Below are 24,568 nucleotides of genomic sequence, written 5' to 3'. Positions count from 1 at the left end.
GACACATTGGAATCATACTACTCACTAATAAGCAGCTCAGTAATAACCTGCCCATACACTGTTTTCTCGTATCCTCTGATTCTACGATAAGAAATTTAAGATACAAGAGTTTATGAGCAGTAGGGAAACCATAAAGGGACCAAACTCTTGAAGCTATGTGAGGAAGTTAGAATCATTTTGGGAGAGCTGGGACAACAGGTTTGTATTGGCTAAAAGTTAGAGGAGAAACGGAAGACCTTACTATACACAGGGAGTAGAGAAGGTATGGAACAGTCCATTCCAGAGAGGATAAGTAATCACATAGTTAAATAGAAACCACACCTCAATGATTTATACCAGGTTCCTGGCTACAAAGCTGAGGACCGTTCCCCTGTGCGGGGGGGGGGGTGTTGGGGGAGGGGGGGGGGGGGGCAGCGTGAGGGCTGTTCCCCTGTCCAGGCAATGATTCAATAATGTCACATTGTAACAAGTTTAAACATCAATGGAAACATTGCAAATCGTCAAAAGCTCTTTAATATCAATTACAGACCGAATCATTCACCCCACTGCTCATGAGCTCCACTCCTCCCTAGGACAGTGACTGTGCCTCACTCCCACTTCCTTGGGAGACCCCCTGAAATGCTGAGCTCAGACTCCAGTCCATGGATCCTGGCTGCACTTTCCTCTTCTCCATTCCACAGTCTGTGTGCAGACAGTTGCTTCAGAGCTGGATGATCTCCTAGGAATCAGCAATTACTGAACTTCTTGGGCTGACAAAACAACGGGGAAAGATACCAATATTTCCATTTGAATGTCCTTCCAGCCACTCCTCATTCACTGCAAAGAAGTAGATTAAAATAATGTGGCTGCATAAGGGAGGGAGAGACAGAGAGGGAGAGACAGGGAGAGAAAGGGAGAGACACAGAGAGAGAAAAAGAGACAGATAGGCAGAAAGGGGGAGAGAGACAAAGAGAGAGAGACAGATAGAGAGAGGCAGAGAGACAAGAGAGAGAGACACGCCCAGAGAGAGAAGGAGATAGAGGGTGAGAGAAAGCGAGGGAGAGAGAGACAGTGAGGGAGATGGACGGACAGAGCGAGGGAGATGGAGAGACAGAGAGAGAGAGAGACAGCGAGTAATAAAGTTAGAGCAAGTGAGAGAGAGAGAGAGAATGAGAGAAGTCAGAGACACATGGAGCGAGGGAGAGAGACTGAGCGAGGGAGGGAGCAGGACAGAACGAGGGGGGAGAGGGACAGAGCAAGGCAGGCAAAGACTCCGATCGAGGGAGAGAAACCAAGTGAGAGAGGGACACTGAGTTAGGGTGTGACAGAGCAAGGGGGAGAGCGAGAGAGACCGAGCAAGGGAGAGAGAGACAGTGAGGGAGAGACAGTGCGAGAGAGAGGGAGAGAGAGAGACAAAGAGAGATAGACAGAGGGAGACAGCACGAGAGAGAGAAAGCGAGATAGAGAGAGGGAGACCATGCTAGAGAGACAAAGAGCGTGAGAGAGAGAGAGAGCATGAGAGAGTACGTGCGAGAGAGAGCGAAAGAATAGGCAGAGCAAGGGACAGAGGCAGAGCAAGGGACAGTGACAGAGCGAGGGATTGAGAGAGACAGAGAGAGGCAGACTGAGGGGGATAGAGCAAGAGAGAGAGACAGAGAGGGAGAGAAAAAGAGAGGGATAGTCAGAGAGAGGGGGAAGAGACAGGGAGAGAAAGGGAGAGAGAGAGACACAGTGAGGAAGAAAGATAGAGAAAGAGAGACAAAGATAGAAAGAGAGGGAGAGAGACAAGGCAAGAGAGGGAAAGAGACAGAGCAATAGAGGGAGAGAGGGAGACCAAGAGAGGGAGAGAGAGACAGAGTGAGAGAGCGAGGCAGAGCAAGAGAGAGACAGATGGAGCAAGGGAAACAGACAGAGCGAGGGAGAGAGGCAAAGTGAGGGAGAGAGATGGAGCAAGGGAGAGACAGAGCGAAGGAGAGGCAGATCAAGGGACAGAGGCAGAGTGAAGGACAGAGACAGAGTGTGGGACAGAGACAGAGCGAGAGAGAGAGACAGAATGAGAGAGACAGGGTGAGAGAGATAGACAGTGAGAGAGAGGGAAAGACAGAGAGAGTGAGAGATAGGAAAAGAAACAGAGTGACTGACAAAGAAAGTCATAGAATCAGATCCAGCACAGCAGGCTGCAATTCGGCCCATCAAATCGATGCCGGCTCTCCCTGGAGCAATCCAGTCACAGAATCACAGAATCTCAGTGCAGAAGAGGCCCTTCGGCCCATCAAGTCTGCACCGACACGTGATAAACACCTGACCTACCTACCTAATCCCAATTACCAGCATTTGGCCCATAGCCTTGAATGTTATGACATGCCAAGTGCTCATCCAGGTACTTTTTAAAGGATGTGAGGCAACCCGCCTCCACCACCCTCCCAGGCAGCGCATTCCAGACCATCACCACCCTCTGGGTAAAAAGGTTTTTCCTCACATCCCCTCTGAACCTACTGCCCCTCACCTTGAACTTATGTGCCCTTGTGACTATCCCTTCAACTAAGGGGAATAGCTGCTCCCTATCCACCCTGTCCACGCCCCCCATAATCTTGTACACCTCGATCAGGTCACCCCTCAGTCTTCTCTGCTCCAATGAAAACAACCCAAGTCCATCCAATCTCTCTTCATAACTTAAATGTTTCATCCCAGGCAACATCCTGGTGAATCTCCTCTGCAGCCCCTCCAGTGCAATCACATCCTTCCTATAATGTGGCGACCAGAACTGCACATAATACTCCAGCTGTGGCCTCACCAAGGTTCTATACAACTCCAACATGACCTCCCTACTTTTGTAATATATGCCTCGATTGATAAAGGCAAATGTCCTATATGCCTTTTTCACCACCCCACTAACATGCCCCTCCACCTTCAGAGATCTATGGACACACACACCAAGGTCCCTTTGTTCCTCAGAACTTCCTAGTGTCATGCCGTTCATTGGATACTTCCTTGTCAAATTACTCCTTCCAAAGTGTATCATCTCACTCTTTTCAGAGTTAAATTCCATCTGCCACTTATCTGCCCATTTGACCATCCCGTCTATATCTTCCTGTAGCTCAAGACACTCAACCTCACTGTTAACCACCTGGCCAATCTTTGTGTCATCCGCAAACTTACTAATCCTACCCCGCACATAGTCATCAATGTCATTGATATAAATGACAAATAATAGGGGACCCAGGACAGATCCCTGTGGTGCGCCACTGGACACTGGCTTCCAGTCATTAAAGCATCCTTTTGTCATCACCCTCTGTCTCCTACAACTAAGCCAATTTTGAATCCACCTTATCAAATTACCCTGTATCCCATGTGCATTTGCCTTCTTTATAATTCTCCCATGTGGGACCTTGTCAAAGGCTTTGCTGAAATCCATATAAATTACATCCTCATCTACACACCTGGTCACCTCCTCAAAAAATTCAATCAAATTTGTTAGGCATGACCTCCCTTTGACAAAGCCATGCTGATTATCCCTGATCAAACCTTGCCTCTCCAAGTGGAGATAGATTCTCTCCTTCAGAATTTTCTCCAATAGTTTCCCTACCACAGACGTGAGACTCACTGGCCTGTAGTTCCCTGGCTTATCTCTACAACCCTTCTTAAATAGTGGAACCACATTAGCTGTTCTCCAGTCCTCTGGCACCTTCCCCGTGGCCAGAGAAGAATTAAAAATTCGGGTCAGAGCCCCTGCGATCTCCTCCCTTGCCTCTCTCAGCAGTCTGGGACACAAATCATCCGGACCGGGAGATTTGTCCACTTTTAAGCCTGCCAACACCACCAATACCTTGTCACTCCCTATATCAATTTGCTTAAGAACTTCGCAGTCTCTCTCCCCGAGTTCGATACTTTCATCCTCATTCTCTTGGGTGAAGACGGATGTGAAGTATTCATTCAACACTCCAGTGATGTTATCTGGCTCCACCCATAGATTGCCTCCTTGGTCCCTTATGGGCCCTACTCTTTCCCTGGTTATCCTCTTTCCATTGATATACTTATAGAATCTCTTGGGATTTTCCCTACTTTTACCAGCCAGAGCTTTCTCATATCCCCTATTTGCTCTCCTAATTGCTTTCTTAAGCTCCACCCTGCACTTTCTGTGCTCCACTAATGCCTCCACTGATTTGCTTCCCTTGTACCTGCTAAGAGCCTCTTTTTTCCTTCTCATCGTAACCTGGATATCTCTGGTCATCCATAGTTCTCTGGGGTTGTTACTCCTTCCTATCACCCTAGGGGGAACATGTTGAGCCTGTACCCTCTGTATTTTCTTTTTGAACACCCCCCCTGCTCCTCTGTAGATTTCCCCACAAGTAGGTGTTCCCAGTCGACCTTGGCCAGATCCTGCTGTATTTTACTAAAATCTGCTCTCCCCCAATCAAAAACATTTTTTTGCAACTTGTCTATTTCTTTGTCCAGAAGAAACTTAAACTGTACCATGTTGTGGTCGCTATCACTAAAATGCTCCCCCACCACCACCTCAGCCACCTGTCTGGCTTCATTCCCCAAAATTAGGTCCAGCACTGCACCGCCCCTTGTTGGACCATCTACATATTGACCTAAAAAGTTCTTCTGTACACATTTCAAGAAATCCACTCCATCCAAGCCCTTAACACTATGTCTATCCCAATTAATGTTGGGAAAGTTGAAATCACCTAATATAATTACCCTATTGTTATTGTTTTTACACACCTCCGCAAATTGTGCACATATTTGCTCCTCAATTTCCCACTGACTATCTGGGGGTCTATAATAAACACCTAACAATGTGGCTGCCCCTTTTTTATTTCTAAGCTCTACCCACAAAGCTTCATTTGATGTCCCCTCCAAGATATTATCTCTGCTTACTGCAGTAACTGACTCCTTAACTAATAATGCAATGCCTCTTCCTCTTTTACCCCCTCCCCTGTCTCGCCTGAAGATTCTATATCCCAGAATGTTGAGCTGCCAATCCTGCCCTTCCCTCAACCACATCTCAGTGATGGCTACTATATCACAATTCCACGTGTCAATCCTCATCCTTAACTCATCCGTTTTACCTGTAATGCTCCTGGCATTAAAGTAGAGGCCATCCAGCCTTGCCTTACACCCTTGAAACTTAATGCAGCTGTACTCCCTCTGACTTGATTGTTTTACTGTATTATGATGTGTCCCTATTCTGCTAACAATCTGTGTCCCCTCCCTCTGCCGAATTAGTTTAAACTCCTCCCAACAGCACTAGCTTACCCACCCACAAGGATGTTAGTCCTGCTCTGGTTCAGATGTAAACCGTCCCGCTTGTACGGGTCCCACCTTCCCCAGAAATGGTCCCAGTGATCCGGGAATCTAAAACCCTCCCTCCTGCACCAACTCTTAAGCCACGTATCCATCTGCGCTGTTCTCCTATTTTTGTGCTTGCTAGCACGTGGCACTGGGAGTAATCCAGAGATTACAACCCAAGAGGTCCTGCTTTTTAGTCTACTGCCTAACTCCCTGAATTCTTGATGCAACACCTCATCCCTCTTTCTGCCTATGTCATTGGTACCAACATGTATCATGACCTCTGCCATATCACTCTCCCCCTTCAGGATGCCCTGCAGCCGTTCAGTGACATCCTGGACCTTGGCGCCAGGGAGGCAACACATCATCCTGGAGTCACGTTGATGGCCACAGTAGCGCCTATCTGTTCCCCTGATTATAGAAGCCCCTATTACTATTGCTCTTCCTCTCTTCCTCCCCTCCTGTACAGACAGGCTTGTGGTGGTCGCCCATTCCCTTCCTTCCTCAAGTCCTTCAGCTGCGGTGTGACCACCTCTCTAAACGTGCTATCCACGATGCTCTCAGACTCACGGATGCTCCACAGTGTCCCCAGCCGCCGTTCCAGCTCTGAAACCCGAGCTTCCAGCAGCTGCAGCTGGACACACTTCCTGCACACATGCTGGTCCCGGGCACTGGAAATGGCCGAGGAGCACACCACGGCTTTGAGCTCTCCTGCCATGACTTATCCCTTTAAATTAAGCCTTTTAAATCAATTACCCTAGGGCCCTTCTTTCCTGATCCTCGTTACTGTAGAATATACAAACTATAAACCACAAAAAGACCTTAAACTATTAGTGATTAAAGTAGTAAATACATTACCCACTATTTATCAGTCATTCCTTTCCCTTGTAGCCTCTACTGCTGCAGCAGGGCAAGACCACTCTCTGAAGATTTAAGAAGTTGGATAGCAAGGAAAAATTGCAAAGTGCACCTCTTCCCCTATGCACCGAATTCCCACTGTGCACCAAATTGCCGAAACACACTCTGGCTGTCTCTCACTCTGGCTGTCTCTCACTCTGGCTGTCTCTCACTCTGGCTGTCTCTCACTCTGGCTGTCTCTCACTCTGGCTGTCTCTCACTCTGGCTGTCTCTCACTCTGGCTGTCTCTCACTCTGGCTGTCTCTCACTCTGGCTGTCTCTCACTCTGGCTGTCTCTCACTGAGGATGAGCTCTCACTGAGGATGAGCTCTCTCCCCTGTTTGTGTGCAAGCACTGTCAGGCCCATCCCCTGCTCGATTCCCATCGCTCTGTAAGTATTTCCTTCAAGTGCACATCCAATTTCCTTTCAAAATCATTGATTGTTTAAACTTCCACCACCCTTGTGGGCACCAAGCTCCGGATTATTACTACTTGCAATGTAAAATAGTTATTTCTCACATTTCATCTGCAACTCTTGTCCAAAGCATCACATCTGTCTTTGAGCCCTAGTGCCATCAGCTAATGGGAAGAATTTCTCTTTGTTTACCTGATCGAAACCTGTGATAATTTTGTCCACCTCTATCAAATCTCCCCTCAATCTCCTTTGCTCCAAGGAGAACAACCCCAGCTTCTCCAGTCTAACTATGTGACTAAAATCCCTCATCCCTGGAACATTCTGCTAAATCTCCTCTGCAGCTTCTCAAGGGCCTCACATCCTTCCTAAAGTGTGGTGACCAGGACTGGACACAATACTCTAGTTGGGGCTGAACTAGAGCTTTATAAAGGTTCAACAAAACTTCCCTGATTTTGTACTCAGTATGAAGGGCACGATCCCATATACTTTGGGAGGTGACAACTGTGGTATTGTTGCTGGACTAGTAATCCAGAGAACCAGGGTAATGCTCTGGGGACCCGGGTTCAATGGAATTTGGGTCCAGTAAAAATTTGGAATTAAAAGTCTGATGATGACCATGAAACCATTGTCAATTGTTGTAAAAACTCATCTAATTCACTAATGCCATTTACTAATGTCCAGACCCACAGCAATGTGGTTGACTCTTAAATGCCCTCTGAACAAGGGCAATTAGGGATGGGCAATAAATGCTGGCCTAGCCAGTGATGCCCACATCCCATGAATGAGTATTAAAAAAAAATCACTCTCTCAACATATCCTGTCACATATGAGAGAGAGACAGAGTTAGAGAGAGCGACTGTTGGTCCTTCATCAGTCCAGTAAGTGAGTCAGACCGAGATGGACTGGAAAAAGACCCTACCTTCAGACAGCACATCAATGATATCACCCTCATTAAACTCCATATCCTCAGCTCCAGGTCCATTATAGTCATAGAGGGCCAGGGTTTGGTAGAGTACCTGACGCCCAGACAAAGGATCTGTGCACTGTAAAAAAAGGTAAGACAAGTTACGGCAAATACGCCAAGATCATGTGTGTGTGTGTATGTGTGAGCACTGAAGTGTGCGTGTGGGGGTGTATGGAGCTGTGTGTGCGTATAGAGCAGCATCAGTGCTTGTGTATAGAGCAGTGTGCATGTGCGTATAGAGCAGTGTGTGAGTGCGGGTAGAGCGGTATGAGAGTGCGGCTAGAGCAGTGTGTGAATGCAGGTAGAGCGGTATGTGAGTGCGGGTAGAGCGGTATGAGAGTGCGACTAGAGCAGTGTGTGAGTGCGGGTACAGCAGTGTGTGAGTGCGGGTAGAGCATTGTGTGAGTGCGGGTAGAGCAGTGTGTGAGTGCGGGTAGAGCAGTGTGTGAGTGCGGGTAGAGCAGTGTGTGAGTGCGGGTAGAGCAGTATGAGAGTGCAGGTAGAGCAGTATGAGAGTGCGCGTAGAGCAGTGTGTGAGTGCGGGTAGAGCAGTATGAGAGTGCAGGTAGAGCAGTATGAGAGTGCGCGTAGAGCAGTGTGTGAATGCGGGAAGAGCAGTGTGTGAGTGTGGGTAGAGCAGTGTGTGAGTGTGCGGGTAGAGCGGTATGAGACTGCGGGTAGAGCAGTGTGTGAGAGTGCGGGTAGAGCAGTGTGTGAGTGTGGGTAGAGCAGTATGTGAGAGTGCGGGTAGAGCAGTGTGTGAATGCGGTTAGAGCAGTGTGTGAGTACGGGTAGAGCAGTGTGTGAGTGTGGGTAGAGCAGTGTGTGAGTGCGGGTAGAGCAGTGTGTGAGTGCGGGTAGAGCAGTGTCAGAGTGCGGGTAGAGCAGTGTCAGAGTGCGGGGAGAGCAGTGTCTGAGTGCGAGGAGAGCAGTGTCTGAGTGCGGGTAGAGCAGTGTGTGAGTGCAGGTAGAGCAGTGTGTGAGTGCGGGTAGAGCAGTGTGTGAGTGCGGGTAGAGCAGTGTGTGAGTGCGGGTAGAGCAGTGTGAGAGTGCGGGTAGAGCAGTGTGTGAGCGCGCGTGGAGCAGTATGTGAGGGCGCGTACAGCAGCGTGTGAGGGCGCGTAGAGCAGCGTGTGAGGGCGCGTAGAGCAGCGTGTGAGGGCGCGTAGAGCAGCGTGTGAGGGCGCGTACAGCAGTATGTGAGTGCACGTAGAGCAGCATGCGAGTGCGCATAGAGCAGTTTGAGTGTGTGTGTGTGTGTGTATAGCCATGTGTGTATGCATAAAGAGCAGTGTGCGTGTGTGCGCGTGTCGAGCCATGTCTGTGGGTATAGAGCAGTGTGCGTGGGTGCGCGTGTCGAGCCATGTCTGTGGGTATAGAGCAGTGTGTGTGTGAGTGCATGTAGAGCAGTGAGTGCATGTAGAGCAGTGAGAGAGTGCGCGTAGAGCAGCGTGTGAGCGCACATAGAGCAGTGTGTGAGATCGCATGCAGCAGTGTGAGAGTGTGCGTAGACCATCGTGGGAGCACGTAGAGCAGCGTGGGAGCACGTAGAGCAGCGTGGGAGCACGTAGAGCAGCGTGGGAGCGCGTAGAGCAGCGTGGGAGTGTGCTTAGTGCAGCATATGAGGGCGCGTAGAGCAGCGTGTGAGGGTGCGTAGAGCAGCGTGTGAGGGCGCGTAGAGCAGCGTGTGAGGGCACGTAGAGCAGCGTGTGAGGGCGCGTAGAGCAGCGTGTGAGGGTGCGTAGAGCAGCGTGTGAGGGCGCGTACAGCAGTATGTGAGTGCACGTAGAGCAGCAGGCGAGTGCGTATAGAGCAGTTTGAGTGTGTGTGTGTGTGTGTATAGCCATGTGTGTATGCATATAGAGCAGTGTGTATATAGAGCAGTGTGTGTGTGTGCCTATAGAGCAGTGTGCGTGTGTGTGCGTGTCGAGCCATGTGTGTGGGTATAGAGCAGTGTGTGTGTGAGTGCGCGTAGAGCAGTGAGTGCACGTAGAGCAGTGTGAGAGTGCGCGTAGAGCAGCGTGTGAGAGCGCGTAGAGCAGTTTGAGTGCGTGTGTGTGTATGTGTGTGTGTATAGCCATGTGTGTATGCTTATAGAGCAGTGTTTGTTTATAGAGCAGTGTCTGTGTGTGTGTCTGTAGAGCAGTGTGTGTGTGTGTACATAGAGCCACGTGTGTGGATATAGAGCAATGTGTGTGAGCCCGCGTAGAGCAGTGTGAAAATGCGCGTAGAGCGGTGTGAGTGTGCGCATAGAGCAGTTTGTGTGTGTGTGCGTGTGTGTTGAGCCATGTGTGTGTGTGTGTAGAGCAGTGTGTGTGCGTGTATATATATAGAGCAGTATCTCTGTATACAGAGCAGTGTGTGTGCACCTACAGAGCAGTGCGTGTGCACCTATAGAGCACTGTGTGTGTGTGCGTATAGAGCCATGTGTTTGGGAATAGTGGTGTGTGTGTGTGAGCGGGCGTGGAGCAGTGTGTGAGCGCGCGTGGAGCAGTGTGTGAGCGCGCTTGGAGCAGTGTGAAAGTGTGCGTAGAGCGGTGTGAGTGTGCGCGTAGAGCAGTTTGTGTGTGTGTGTTAAGCCATGTGTGTGTGTGTATAGAGCAGTGTGTGTGTAGAGCAGTGTGCGTATGCTTGTAGAGCAGTGTGTGTGTGTGTGTGTGTGCATATAGAGCAATGTGTTTGGGAATAGTGCAGTGTGTGTGAACGCGCGTGGAGCAGTTTTGTGTGTGTGTGTTAAGCCATGTGTGTGTGTGCATAAAGCAGTGTGCTTGTGTGTAGAGCAGTCTGTGTGTGTATAGAGCAGTGTGTCTGCATGTAGAGCAGTGTGTGTGTGTATGCTTGTAGAACAGTGTATGTGTGCGTGTGTAGAGCAGTGTGTGTGTGTGTGTAGTGCAGTGTGTGTCCCTGTAGAGCAGTGTGTGTGCATGTAGAGGAATGTGTGTACATACATAGAGCAGTATATGTGTATACAGAGCAGTGTGTGTGCACCTACAGAGCATTGCATGTGCACCTACAGAGCAGTGTGTGTGTGTGCGTATAGAGCCTCGTGTTTGGGAATAGTGCAGTTTGTGTGAGCGCGTGTGGAGCAGTGTGAGAGCGCACGTGGAGCAGTGTGAGAGCGCGCGTGGAGCAGTGTGAGAGCGCGCGTGGAGCAGTGTGAGAGCGCGCGTGGAGCAGTGTGAGAGCGCGCGTGGAGCAGTGTGAGAGCGCGCGTGGAGCAGTGTGAGAGCGCGCGTGGAGCAGTGTGAGAGCGCGCGTGGAGCAGTGTGAGAGCGCGCGTGGAGCAGTGTGAGAGCGCGCGTGGAGCAGTGTGAGAGCGCGCGTGGAGCAGTGTGAGAGCGCGCGTGGAGCAGTGTGGGAGCGCCCGTGGAGCAGTGTGAGAGCGCGCGTGGAGCAGTGTGGGAGCGCCCGTGGAGCAGTGTGGGAGCGCCCGTGGAGCAGTGTGAGAGTGCCCGTGGAGCAGTGTGTGAGCGTGCATGGAGCAGTGTGAGAGTGCCCGTGGAGCAGTGTGTGAGCGTGCATGGAGCAGTGTGAGAGCGTGCGTAGAGCAGTGTGAGAGCGTGCATGGAGCAGTGTGAGAGCGTGCGTAGAGCAGTGTGAGAGCGCGCGTGGAGCAGTGTGAGAGCGCGCGTGGAGCAGTGTGAGAGCGTGCGTAGAGCAGTGTGAGAGCGTGTGTAGAGCAGTGTGGGAGCACGTAGAGCAGCGTGGGAGGGCATGTAGAGCAGCATGTGAGGGCGCGTAGGGCAGCGTGTGAGGGCGCGTAGGGCAGCGTGTGAGGGCGCGTAGGGCAGCGTGTGAGGGCGTGTAGAGCAGCGTGTGAGGGTGCGTAGAGCAGCGTATGAGAGCGCGTACAGCAGTATGTGAGTGCACGTAGAGCAGCATGCGAGTGCGCATAGAACAGTTTGAGTGTGTGTGTGTATAGCCATGTGTGTATGCAGTGTGTGAATATAGAGCAGTGTGCGTGTGTGCCTATACAGCAGTGTGCGTGTGTGCGCGTGTCGAGCCATGTGTGTGGGTATAGAGCAGTGTGTGTGCGTGTCGAGCAGTGAGTGCATGTAGAGCAGTGAGAGAGTGCGCGTAGAGCAGCGTGTGAGAGCGTGTAGAGCAGTTTGAGTGCATGTGTGTGTATGTGTGTGTGTATAGCCATGTGTGTATGCTTATAGAGCAGTGTCTGTGTGTGTGCACATAGAGCCACGTGTGTGGATATAGAGCAATGTGTGTGAGCCCGCGTAGAGCAGTGTGTAAGTGCACGTAGAGCGGTGTGAGTGTGCGCATAGAGCAGTTTGTGTGTGTGTGTGTGTGTGTGTTGAGCCATGTGTGTGTGCGTGTAGAGCAGTGTGTGTGCGTGTATATATATAGAGCAGTATCTCTGTATATAGAGCAGTGTGTGTGCACCTACAGAGCAGTGCGTGTGCACTTATAGAGCACTGTGTGTGTGTGCGTATAGAGCCATGTGTTTGGGAATAGTGCAGTGTGTGTGTGAGCGGGCGTGCAGCAGTGTATGAGCGCGCGTGGAGCTGTGCGTGAGCGCGCTTGGAGCAGTGTGAAAGTGTGCGTAGAGCGGTGTGAGTGTGCGCGTAGAGCAGTTTGTGTGTGTGTGTTAAGCCATGTGTGTGTGTGTATAGAGCAGTGTGCGTATGCTTGTAGAGCAGTGTGTGTGTGTGTGCGTACAGAGCAATGTGTTTGGGAATAGTGCAGTGTGTGTGAACGCGCGTGGAGCAGTTTTGTGTGTGTGTGTTAAGCCATGTGTGTGTGTGCATAAAGCAGTGTGCTTGTGTGTAGAGCAGTCTGTGTGTGTAGAGCAGTCTGTGTGTGTGTAGAGCAGTGTGTGTGCATGTAGAGCAGTGTGTGTGCGTGTAGAGCAGTGTGTGTGCGTATGCTTGTAGAACAGTGTATGTGTGCGTGTGTAGAGCAGTGTGTGTGTGTGTGTGTGTGTAGAGCAGTGTGTGTGCCTGTAGAGCAGTGTGTGTGCATGTAGAGGAATGTGTGTATATACATAGAGCAGTATATGTGTATACAGAGCAGTGTGTGTGTGCACCTACAGAGCAATGCATGTGCACCTACAGAGCAGTGTGTGTGTGCATATAGAGCCACGTGTTTGGGAATAGTGCAGTTTGTGTGAGCGCGCATGGAGCAGTGTGAGAGCGCGCGTGGAGCAGTGTGAGAGCGCCCGTGGAGCAGTGTGAGAGCGCCCGTGGAGCAGTGTGAGAGCGCCCGTGGAGCAGTGTGAGAGCGCCCGTGGAGCAGTGTGGGAGCGCCCGTGGAGCAGTGTGAGAGCGCCCATGGAGCAGTGTGTGAGTGTGCATGGAGCAGTGTGAGAGCGTGCGTAGAGCAGTGTGAGAGCGCCCGTGGAGCAGTGTGAGAGCGCCCGTGGAGCAGTGTGGGAGCGCCCGTGGAGCAGTGTGGGAGCGCCCGTGGAGCAGTGTGAGAGCGCCCATGGAGCAGTGTGTGAGCGCCCGTGGAGCAGTGTGAGAGCGCCCGTGGAGCAGTGTGGGAGCGCCCGTGGAGCAGTGTGAGAGCGCCCATGGAGCAGTGTGTGAGCATGCATGGAGCAGTGTGAGAGCGTGCGTAGAGCAGTGTGAGAGCACGTAGAGCAGCGTGGGAGTTTGCCCTTAGAGCAGTGTGTGAGGGCATATAGAGCAGCGTGTGAGGGCGCGTAGAGCAGCATGTGAGGGCGCGTAGAGCAGCGTATGAGAGCGCGTACAGTAGTATGTGAGTGCACGTAGAGCAGCACGCGAGTGCGCATAGAACAGTTTGAGTGTGTGTGTGTATAGCCATGTGTGTATGCTTATAGAGCAGTGTGTGAATATAGAGCAGTGTGCGTGTGTGCGCGTGTCGAGCCATGTGTGTGGGTATAGAGCAGTGTGTGTGCGTGTCGAGCAGTGAGTGCATGTAGAGCAGTGAGAGAGTGCGCGTAGAGCAGCGTGTGAGAGCGTGTAGAGCAGTTTGAGTGCGTGTGTGTGTATGTATAGCCATGTGTGTATGCTTATAGAGCAGTGTGTGTTGAGCATTGTCTGTGTGTGGGCCTGCGGAGCAGTGTAGGCACGCATGTGTGTGCTTATAGAACAGTGTGTGTGTGTGTGTGTGTGTGTGCATATAGAGCCAGGTGTGTGGGTATAGAGCAATGTGTGTGAGCGCACGTAGAGCAGTGTGAAAGTGCGTGTAGAGCAGTGTGTGTGCGCGTAGAGCAGTTTGTGTGTGTCTGTTAAGCCATGAGTGTATACTTGTAGAGCAGTGTGTGCGTGCGTGTAGAGCAGTGTGTGTGCACCTACAGAGCAGTGCGTGTGCACCTATAGAGCAGTGTGTGTGTATAGAGCCATGTGTTTGGGAATAATGCAGTGTGTGTGTGAGCGGGCGTGCAGCAGTGTTGGAGCGCGTGTGGAGCAGTGTGTGAGCGCGCTTGGAGCAGTGTGAAAGTGTGCATAGAGCGGTGTGAGTGTGCGCGTAGAGCAGTTTGTGTGTGTATGTTAAGCCATGTGTGTGTGTGTATAGAGCAGTGTGTGTGTAGAGCAGTGTGTGTGTAGAGCAGTGTGCGTATGCTTGTAGAGCAGTGTGTGTGTGTGTGTGCGTACAGAGCAATGTGTTTGGGAATAGTGCAGTGTGTGTGAACGCGCGTGGAGCAGTTTTGTATGTGTGTGTTAAGCCATGTGTGTGTGTGCATAAAGGAGTGTGCTTGTGTGTAGAACAGTCTGTGTGTGTGTAGAGCAGTCTGTGTGTGTGTAGAGCAGTCTGTGTGCATGTAGAGCAGTGTGTGTGCATGTAGAGCAGTGTGTGTGCGTATGCTTGTAGAACAGTGCATGTGTGCATGTGTAGAGCAGTGTGTGTGTGTGCCTGTAGAGCAGTGTGTGTGCCTGTAGAGCAGTGTGTGTGCCTGTAGAGCAGTGTGTGTGCATGTAGAGCAATGTGTGTATATACATAGAGCAGTATATGTGTATACAGAGCAGTGTGTGTGTGCACCTACAGAGCAATGCATGTGCACCTACAGAGCAGTGTGTGTGTGCGTATAGAGCCACGTGTTTGGGAATAGTGCAGTTTGTGTGAGCGCGTGTGGAGCAGTGTGAGAGCGCGCGTGGAGCAGTGTGAGAGCGCGCGTGGAGCAGTGTGTGAGCGCGCGTGGAGCAGTGTGAGAGCGCGCGTGGAGCAGCGTGAGAGCGCGCGTGGAGCAGCGTGAGAGCGCCCGTGGAGCAGCGTGAGAGCGCCCGTGGAGCAGTGTGAGAGCGCCCGTGGAGCAGTGTGAGAGCGCCCGTGGAGCAGTGTGAGAGCGCGCGTGGAGCAGTGTGAGAGCGCGCGTGGAGCAGCGTGAGAGCGCCCGTGGAGCAGTGTGTGAGTGTGCGTAGAGCAGTGTGAGAGCGTGCGTAGAGCAGTGTGGGAGCACGTAGAGCAGCGTGGGAGTTTGCCCTTAGAGCAGCGTGTGAGGGCACGTAGAGCAGCGTGTGAGGGAACGTAGAGCAGTGTGAAAGTGCGTGTAGAGCAGTGTGTGCGCGCGTAGAGCAGTGTGTGTAGAGCAGTGTGTGTGCACCTACAGAGCAGTGCGTGTGCACCTATAGAGCAGTGTGTGTGTATACAGCCATGTGTTTGGGAATAGTGCAGTGTGTGTGAGCGCGCATGGAGTAGTGTGAGAGCACGCGTGGAGCAGCGTGGGTTCGTGCGTAGAGCAGTATTTGAGTGCACGTAAAGCAGCATGCGAGGGCGCATCGAGCAGTTTGAGTGTGTGTGTATAGCCATGTGTGTATGCTTATAGAGCAGTGTGTGTATATAGAGCGGTGTGTGTGAGCCAATAGAGCAGTGTGCGTGTGTGCGCGTATTGAGCCATGTGTGTGGGTATAGAGCAGTGTGTGTGTGAGTGCACATACAGCAGTGTGAGAGTGCGAGTAGGGCAGCGTGTCAGAGCACGTAGAGCAGTTTGAGTGCGTGTGTGTATGTGTGTGTATAGCCATGTGTTTGCTTATAGAGCAGTGTGTGTTTATAGAGCAGTGTCTGTGTGTGAGCCTGCAGAGCAGAGTAGGCACGCATGTGTGTGCCTATAGAACAGTGTGACTGTGTGTGCATATAGAGCCACGTGTGTGGGTATAGAAAAATGTGTGTGACTGCGCGTAGAGTAGTGTGAAAGTGCACGTAGAGCGGTGTGAGTGTGCGCATAGAGCAGTTTGTGTGTGTGTGTGTTAAGCCATGTGTATGTGTGTGTGTATCGAGCAGCGTGTGTGTGCGTGTAGAGCAGTGAGTGTGCGTGTAGAGCAGTGTGGATATATATCGAGCAGTATCTGTGTATATAGAGCAGTGTGTGTGCACCTACAGAGCAGTGCGTGTGCACCTAAAAAGCACTGTGTGTATGTGCATATAGAGCCATGTGTTTGGGAATAGTGCAGTGTGTGTGAGCGGGCGTGGAGCAGTGTGTGAGCGCGTGTGGAGCAGTGTGTGAGCCCGCGTGCAGCAGTGTGTGAGCGCGCGTGGAGCAGTGTGTGAGCGCGCTTGGAGCAGTGTGTGAGCGCGCGTGGAGCAGTGTGTGAGCGCGCGTGGAGCAGTGTGAGAGCGTGCGTAGAGCAGCGTGGGAGCGCGTAGAGCAGTGTGGGAGCGCTTAGAGCAGTGTGGGAGTGTGCTTAGAGCAGCGTATGAGGGCGCGTATACAGCAGTATCTGTGTATATAGAGCAGTGTGTGTGCACCTACAAAGCAGTGTGTGTGTGTGCGTATAGAGCCATGTGTTTGGGAATATTGCAGTGTGTAAGCGCGCGTGGAGCAGCATGTGAGCGCGTAGAACTGCGTGGGAGCGCGTAGAGAAGTGTGGGAGCGTGTAGAACAGTGTGGGTGTGTGCTTAGAGCAGCATGTGAGGACGCGTAGAGCAGCCTGTGAGGGTGCGTAAAGCAGCCTGTGAGGGTGCGTAAAGCAGTTTGAGTGTGTGTGTGTTTATAGCCATGTGTGTATGCTTATAGAGCAGTGTGTGCCTAAAGAGCAGTGTGCGTATGTGCGTGTGTCGAGCCATGTGTGTGGGTATAGAGCAGTGTGTGTGTGAGTGCGCGTAGAGCAGTGAGTGCACGTAGAGCAGTGAGAGAGTGCGCGTAGAGCAGTTTTAGTGCGTGTGTGTGCATGTATGTGTATATAGCCATGTGTGTATGCTTATAGAGCAGTGTGTGTTTATAGAGCAGTGTCTGTGTGTGTGCCTGCAGAGCAGTGTCGGCGCGCATGTGTGTGCCTATAGAACAGTGTGTGTGTGTGTGTGTGTGTGCATACAGAGCCACGTGTGTGGGTATAGAAAAATGTGTGTGAGCGCGCGTAGAGCAGTGTGAAAGTGCACGTAGAGCGGTGTGAGTGTGTGCATAGAGCAGTGTGCGTATGCTTGTAGAGCAGTGTGTGTGCATGCGTGTAGAGCAGGTGTGTGCATGCGTGTAGAGCAGTGTGTGTGCATGCGTGTAGAGCAGTGTGTGTGCATGCGTGTAGAGCAGTGTGTGTGCATGCGTGTAGAGCAGTGTGTGTGCATGCGTGTAGAGCAGTGTGTGTGCATGCGTGTAGAGCAGTGTGTGTGCATGCGTGTAGAGCAGTGTGTGTGCGTGTAGAGCAGTGTGTGTGCGCGTAGAGCAGTGTGCGTATGCTTGTAGAGCAGTGTGTGTGCATGCGTGTAGAGCAGTGTGTGTGCATGCATGTAGAGCAGTGTGTGCATGCGTGTAGAGCAGTGTGTGTGCATGCGTGTAGAGCAGTGTGTGTGCATGCGTGTAGAGCAGTGTGTGTGCATGTGTGTAGAGCAGTGTGTGTGCATGCGTGTAGAGCAGTGTGTGCATGCGTGTAGAGCAGTGTATGTGCATGTGTGTAGAGCAGTGTGTGCATGCGTGTAGAGCAGTATGTGTGCATGCGTGTAGAGCAGTGTGTGTGCGTGCATGTAGAGCAGTGTGTGTGCGTGTAGAGCAGTGTGTGTGCATGTAGAGCAGTGTGTGTGCGCGTACAGCAGTGTGCGTATGCTTGTAGAGCAGTGTGTGCATGCGTGTAGAGCAGTGTGTGTGCATGCGTGTAGAGCAGTGTGTGTGCATGCGTGTAGAGCAGTGTGTGTGCATGCGTGTAGAGCAGTGTGTGTGCATGCGTGTAGAGCAGTGTGTGTGCATGCGTGTAGAGCAGTGTGTGTGCGTGTGTGTAGAGCAGTGTGTGTGCGTGCGTGTAGAGCAGTGTGTGTGCGTGTGTGTAGAGCAGTGTGTGTGCGTGTAGAGCAGTGTGTGTGCGTGTAGAGCAGAGTGTGTGCGTGTAGAGCAGTGTGTGTGCGTGTAGAGCAGTGTGTGTGCGTGTAGAGCAGTGTGTGTGCTTGTAGAGCAGTGTGTGTGCATGTAGAGCAGTGTGTGCGTGTAGAGCAGTGTGTGCGCGTATAGGGCAGTGTGTGTGCATATAGAGCAGTGTGTGTGCATGTAGAGCAGTGTGTGTGCGTGTAGAGCAGTGTGTGTATATATATAGAGCAGTATCTCTGTATATAGAGCAGCGTGTGTGCACCTACAGAGCAGTGCATGTACACCAATAGAGCAGTGTGTGTGTGTGTGTGCGTATAGAGCCATGTGTTTGGGAATAATGCAGTGTGTGTGAGCGCGCGTGGAGCAGTGTGTGAGCGCGCATGGAGCAGCGTGTGAGCGCACGTGGAGCAGTGTGTGAGCGTGCGTGGAGCAGTGTGAGAGCACGTAGAGCAGTGTGGGAGCGCGCATAGTGCAGTGTGGGAGTGTGCTTAGAGCAGTGTGTGAGGGCGCGTAGAGCAGCGTGTGAGGGCACGTAGAGCAGCGTGTGAGGGCGTGTAGAGCAGCCTGCGAGTGCGCATAGAGCAGTTTGAGTGTGTGTGTATAGCCATGTGTGTATGCTTATAGAGCAGTGTGTGTATATAGAGCAGTGTGTGTATGCGCCTATAGAGCACTGTGCATGTGTGCGCATATAGAGCCACGTGTGTGGGTATAGAGCAATGTGTGTGAGCACGCGTAGAGCAGTGTGAAAGTGCGCGTAAAGTGGTGTGAGTGTGCGCGTAGAACAGTTTGTGTGTGTTGAGCCATGTGTGTGTGTGTGTAGAGCAGTGTGTGTATGCTTGTAGAGCAGTGTGTGTGTGTAGAGCAGTGTGTGTGCGTGTAGAGCAGTGTGTGTATATATATAGAGCAGTATCTCTTTATATATAGCAGTGTGTGTGCCAGCAATGTCCACGTCCCATAAATGAATTTTAAAAAAGAGCAGTGTGTATATAAAGCACTGTATTTATGCCTATAGAATGTGTGTGTATATATATAAAGAGCAGTGTGTGTGTATAGAGCAGTGTTTATGTATAGAGAACTGTGTATGTGTATTGAGCAGTGGATGTGTGTGTGTCAAAAGCAATGTGTGTGCTTATAGAGCAGTGTGCACATGTGTGTACAGCAGTGTGTATAGAACACTGGGTTTGTGTGTATAGAGCAGTCTGTGTGTACATAGAGCAGTGTGTTTATGTCTATAAAGCAGTGTGTGTGTATAGAGCAGCGTGTGTGTTTGTGTGTACACGGCAGTGTATCTATATGTATACAGCAGTGTGTGTGTAAAAAGCAGTGTGTGTTTGAATACAGCAGTGTATGTGCATATGGAGCAGTGTGTGTGTATGTATAGATCACTATATGCATATAGAGCAGTATGTGGGTATAGAGCAGTGTGTGTGCCTATGGAGCAGTGTATATGTACATATAGAGCAGTGTGAGTGCATATAGAGAAGTGTGCATATAGAGCAGTGTGTGTGTGTGTGTACTGCAGTGTGTGTACCGCACTGCGAGTGTTTGTGCTACAGTGTGAGTATTTGTACTACAGCGTGATTGTGTGTACCGCAGTGTGTGTACCGCAGCATGAGTGTGTGCACTGCAGTGCGAGTGTGTGTACTGCAGTGAGAGTGTGTGTACCGCAGTGAGAGTGTGTGTACCGCAGTGAGAGTGTGTGTACCGCAGTGAGAGTGTGTGTACTGCAGCGTCAGTATGTAAACTACAGTGTAAGTATACTGCAGTGAGAGTGTATGTACTGCAGTGAGAGTGTATGTAATGCAATGAGAGTGTATGTAATGCAGTGTGTGTGTGTAGTGCAGTGTGTGTGTGTAGTGCAGTGTGTGTGTGTAGTGCAGTGTGTGTGTACTGCAGTGTGAGTCTGTGTACTGGTATGAGTGTGTATACTGCTGTGAGAGAGTGTGTACCACAGTGAGTGTGTGTGTACCGCAGTGAGAGTATATATATTACAGTGTGAGTGTGTGTACTGCAGTGTGTATGCTGCAGCGCGATTGTGTTTACTACAGTCAGAATGTGTGTACTGCAGTTTGTGTGTGTACCGCAATGTGAGTGTGTGTACCGCAGTGTGTGTATGCCTACTGCAGTGTGAGTGTGTACTACTGTGTGAGCATGTGTACTGCAGTGTAAGTCTGAGTACCGCAGCGCAGCATGAGTGTGTGTACTGCAGTGTGAGAATATGCACTGTGGTGAGTTTGTGTATAACAGCATGAGTGTGTGTACCGCAGTGAGAGTGTGTGTACCGCAGTGAGAGTGTGTGTACCGCAGTGAGAGTGTGTGTACCGCAGTGTGTGTGTACTGCAGCATCAGTATGTATACGACAGTGTGAGTATGTATACTACAGTGTGAGTGTGTATACTACAGTGTGAGTGTGTGTACTGCAGTGAGAGTGTGTGTACTGCAGTGAGAGTGTGTGTACTGCAGTGAGAGTGTGTACTGCAGTGTGAGTCTGTGTACTGGAATGAGTGTGTGTACTGCTGTGAGACTGTGTGTACCACAGTGAGTGTGTGTGTACCGCAGTGAGAGAATGTATATTACAGTGTGAGTGTGTGTACTGCAGTGAGTGTGTATACTGCAGTGCAATTGTGTTTACTACAGTCAGAGTGTGTGTACTGCAGTGTGTGTACCGCAATGTGAGTTTGTGTACTGCAGCGTGAATGTGTATGTATACTGCTGTGTGAGCATGTGTACTGCAGTGTAAGTCTGAGTACCGCAGCGCAGCGTGAGTGTGTGTACTGCAGTGCGAGTATGTGCACTGTGGTGAGTTTGTGTACAACAGCATGAGTGTGTGTACTGCAGTGTGAGTGTGTGTACTGCAGTCAGAATGTGTGTACTGCAGTGAGAGTGTGTTTACCGCAGTGAGTGTGTGTGTACTGCATTGAGTGTATGTATACTCCAGTATGAGTGTGTGTACTGCAGTGGGTGTGTATATTGCAGTGTGATTGTGTTTACTACACAGTGTGTGTACCGCAGTGTGTGTACCACAGTGTGAGTGTGCATGTATACTACAGTGTGAGTGTGTACTGCTGTGTGTGTACTGCAGTGTAAGTCTGAGTCCTGCAGCGCAGCATGAGTGTGTGTATTGCAGTGCAAGTGTGTACACTGTGGTGAGTTTGTGTACAACAGCATGAGTGCGTACAATGCAGTGAGATTGTGTACTGCAGTGTGGATGTGTGTACTGCAGTGTGAGTGTGTATACTAGTGTCAGTGTGTATAATGCAAAGAGTGTGTCCTGCAATGTGTGTATACTGCTGAGTGTACACTTCAGTATGAGTGTGTGCCACTGTGTACGTGTTTGTACTGCAGTGCGAGTGTGTGTACTGTAGTGTGTGTACTACAGAGTGAGTGCGTACACTGCAGTGTGCATGTACTGCAGCGTGGGTGTGTGCTGCAGTGTGAGTGTTTATACTACAGTGTGAGTGTGTGTACTGCAGTGAGTGTGTGTGTACTGCAGTGAGTGTGTGTGTACTGCAGTGAGTGCGTGTGTACTGCAGTGAGTGTGTGTACTGCAGTGAGTGTGTGTGTACTGCAGTGTGTGTGTGTGTACTGCAGTGTGTGTGTGTGTACTGCAGTGTGTGTACTGCAGTGTGAGTACTGCAGTGAGAGTGTGTGTACCACAGTGAGTGTGTACTGCAGTGAGGGTGTTTGTATTGCAGTGAGGGTGTTTGTACTGCAGTGTTTGTACTGCAGTGAGGGTGTTTGTACTGCAGTGTTTGTACTGCAGTGAGGGCGTTTGTACCACAGTGTGAGTGTGTGTACCGCAGTGTGAGTATTTGTACCGCAGTGTGAGTGTGTGTGCTGCAGTGAGAGTGTGTACTGCAGTGTGTTTTAACTGCAGTGAGAGTGTTTGTACCCCAGTGTGAGTGTGTGTACTGCAATGTGAGCATGTATACTGCAATGCGAGTGTATTCTACAGTGCACCTGAGATGCTAAATTCAGATGAGATTTTGTCTATTGGCTGCAAACTAACATCTGTTTCTGCGGCGCTCCTCATTCTTACCTTACACCAAAGAGTAAGGCGACGATCAACAATCTGATTCCACATCCTGTCTAGATCTTCATCTCCTCTGATCATTATCAATTCTTGTTTCTCCTCGTCCTTGTAACTGCAGAGGAATTTGAGGGGGTTAGCAACTGATTAACAGAGAGGGTGCAGTAAAATTAATGGGGGCATTAACAAAGGGTTCAGCGAGGGTTTAAAAGAGATTAACTGCTGCTAAATGAGGATTAGAGCAAGATTCAGATTAGAAGGGGGGAGTTAAGATTATACAGAGTAAGTAACACGAGGGAGTGAGAACAAGAGTTATTAATACAGCGAGAGTGAGGTCTTTATAGAGTGAGTAAGACAGTGGGATAAGGGCTATAGAGAGTGAATATTCAATGGCATTATCATCACTGAATCCCCCACTATCAACATCCTGGGGATTACCAGAAACTGAACAGGACAAGCCATATAAATACTGTGGCTACAAGAGCAGGTCAGAGGCTAGGAATCCTGCGATGAGTAACTCACCTCCTGACTCCCCAAAGCCTGTCCACCATCCACAAGGCGCAAGTCAGGAATGTGATGGAATACCCACCCACTTGCCTGGATGAGTGCAGCTCCCACAACACTCAAGAAGCTGGACATCGTCCAGGACAAAGCAGCCCACTTGATTGGCACCACATCCACAGTCACTCCCTCCACCTGTGATGCACAGTAGCAGCAGGTGTGTACCATCTACAAGATGCATTGCAGGAATTCACCAAGGCTCCTTAGGCAGCACCTTCCAAACCCATGACCACTACCATCTAGAAAGACAAGAGTAGTAGATAGATGGGAACACCACCACCTGGTCGTTCCCCTCCAAGCCACTCACCATCCTGACTTGGAAATATATCGTCGTTCCATCACTGTCGCTGGGTCAAAATCCTGGAATTTCTTTTCTAACAGCACTGTGGGTGTACCTACACCACATGGACTGCAGCGGTTCAAGAAGGTAGCTCACCACCACCTTCTCAAGGGGCAGCTAGGGATGGGCGATAAATGCTGGCCCAGCTAGCGAAGCCCACATCCCGTGAATGAATAAAAAAGTGAGGATTATATAGAGTGAGTAACACAGTTGAACTGAGTTCTACAGAGAGTGATTAATACAAGGGGAGTGAAGTCTATAGAGAGGGAGTAACACGGAGGGAGAGAGGTCTATAGAAAGTGAGTAATACAGGGGGAAAGAGGTCTATAGAGAGTGAGTAACACGGGGGTGGAGAGAGGTCAATAGAGATTGAGTAACACGGGGGAGAGAGATCGATAGAGAGTGAGTAAGACAGGGGATTGAGGTCTATAGGAAGTGAGTAACACAGAGGAGAGAGGTCTATAGAGAGTGAGTAACAAGGGGGATTGAAGTCTACAGAGAGTGAGTAACACAGGGGATTGAGGTCTATAGAGAGTGAGTAATAAAGGGGGATTGAGGTCTATAGAGAGTGAATAACACAGGGGGAGAGAGGTCTATAGGGAGTGAGTAACGCAGGGGATTGAGGTCTACAGAGAATGAGTAACACAGGGGATTGAGGTCTATAGAGAGTGAGTAATAAAGGGGGAGTGAGGTCCATTGAGAGTGAATAACACAGGGGGACAGAGGTCTATATGGAGTGAGTAAACACAGGGGAGTGAGGTCTATAGAGAGTGAGTAATAAAGAGGGAGTGAGGTCTATTGAGAGTGAATAACACAGGGGGACAGAGGTCTATAGGGAGTGAGTAAACACAGGGGAGTGAGGTGTATAGGGAGTGAGGTCTATAGAGAGTGAGTAACACAGGGGATTGAGGTCTATAGAGAGTGAGTAATAAAGGGGGAGTGAGGTCCATAGCAAGTGATTAATACAGGGGGATTGAGGTCTATAGAGAGTGAGTAACACACTGCGGGGGGAGTTAGTATTCAAATTATTGCTGGCTGACACTGTGCATCCTCCTCCCCTGCCTTTGCACCTTAATTGTATCTGTCCTGACTGTCGGCCCAGTTTGGATTTGAAGTTGCTCAGAAGATCTGTGTAGGTTATTCCTGGCTGCACCCGCGTTGCCACAGTGTATTCATAGTGAACCTTTATTATCACGGTCTCAGGAAGCAAGCAGTCCTGATTTGATAAATAATAATGCATGTTAGAAGGCATCATAATTCAGAACCAGTGTTTACTGCCTCATTTTTCACCATTTTCTATTCCACTGCCTCAACCCCAGCTGAGTATGTGTATTGTGGTGAATGGAAACCTGACAGATCTTGGAGCTCATGTTAATGATAAAGTACTCATCAGATACAGCTACAAAGGTCTCCTCTTCATTGTTGCAGTGTCAGAAGTTGCCTCCTTACATACATACATGAAAACATATGAATTAGGAACAGGATGAGTCTGCTCTGCCATTCAATAAGATCTGATTCTGGCCTTAACTCCAACTCTTGGAATGAACTGGACTTCCCCTGCTCAGTCTTGTTAGGGAGCCCAACTGTGATTCATCCAAAAATGTCAGTGATGAATGGTGAAGAAGTCTCCAGACCCAGGTGGTATCTAGAAATCTTGGGAAAGAGGTATTATACCAACTGATCGAACAGTGCCAAATATTACATTATAATTCTTTTTTTATTCATTCATGGGATGTGGGCGTCGCTGGCCAGGCCAGCATTTATTACCTATCCCTAATTGCTCTTGTTCAGAGGGCATTTAAAATTCAACCACATTGCTGTGGGTCTGGAGTCACATGTAGTCCAGACCAGGTAAGAACAGCAGATTTCCTTTCCTAAAGGAC

General features: G+C 50.2%; 1 protein-coding gene across 2 annotated transcripts in view; it reads right to left on the bottom strand.

Moving 5' to 3' along the window:
- Positions 1–495: 495 nt before the first annotated feature.
- Positions 496–24,568, bottom strand: part of LOC144685694 (neutrophil cytosol factor 2-like) — a 144,413-nt gene continuing 120,340 nt past the window's right edge. For both annotated transcript variants that reach the window (XM_078550489.1, XM_078550490.1), the window contains 4 exons: positions 23,756–23,901; positions 21,794–21,899; positions 7,506–7,629; positions 496–816 (listed from right to left, as the gene is read on the bottom strand). In XM_078550489.1, coding sequence (XP_078406615.1) covers positions 719–816; positions 7,506–7,629; positions 21,794–21,899; positions 23,756–23,901 — 474 coding nt within the window. In that variant the 3' untranslated portion in view covers positions 496–718. The remainder of the gene's footprint in view (positions 817–7,505; positions 7,630–21,793; positions 21,900–23,755; positions 23,902–24,568) is intronic.

This window comes from Cetorhinus maximus, chromosome 10 (genome assembly GCF_964194155.1).
Source record: "Cetorhinus maximus chromosome 10, sCetMax3.hap1.1, whole genome shotgun sequence".
NCBI classification, from domain to species: domain Eukaryota; kingdom Metazoa; phylum Chordata; class Chondrichthyes; order Lamniformes; family Cetorhinidae; genus Cetorhinus; species Cetorhinus maximus.
The sequence above is the reverse complement of the archived record's forward strand: the minus strand, read 5'-3'. Positions and strand labels throughout refer to the sequence as shown.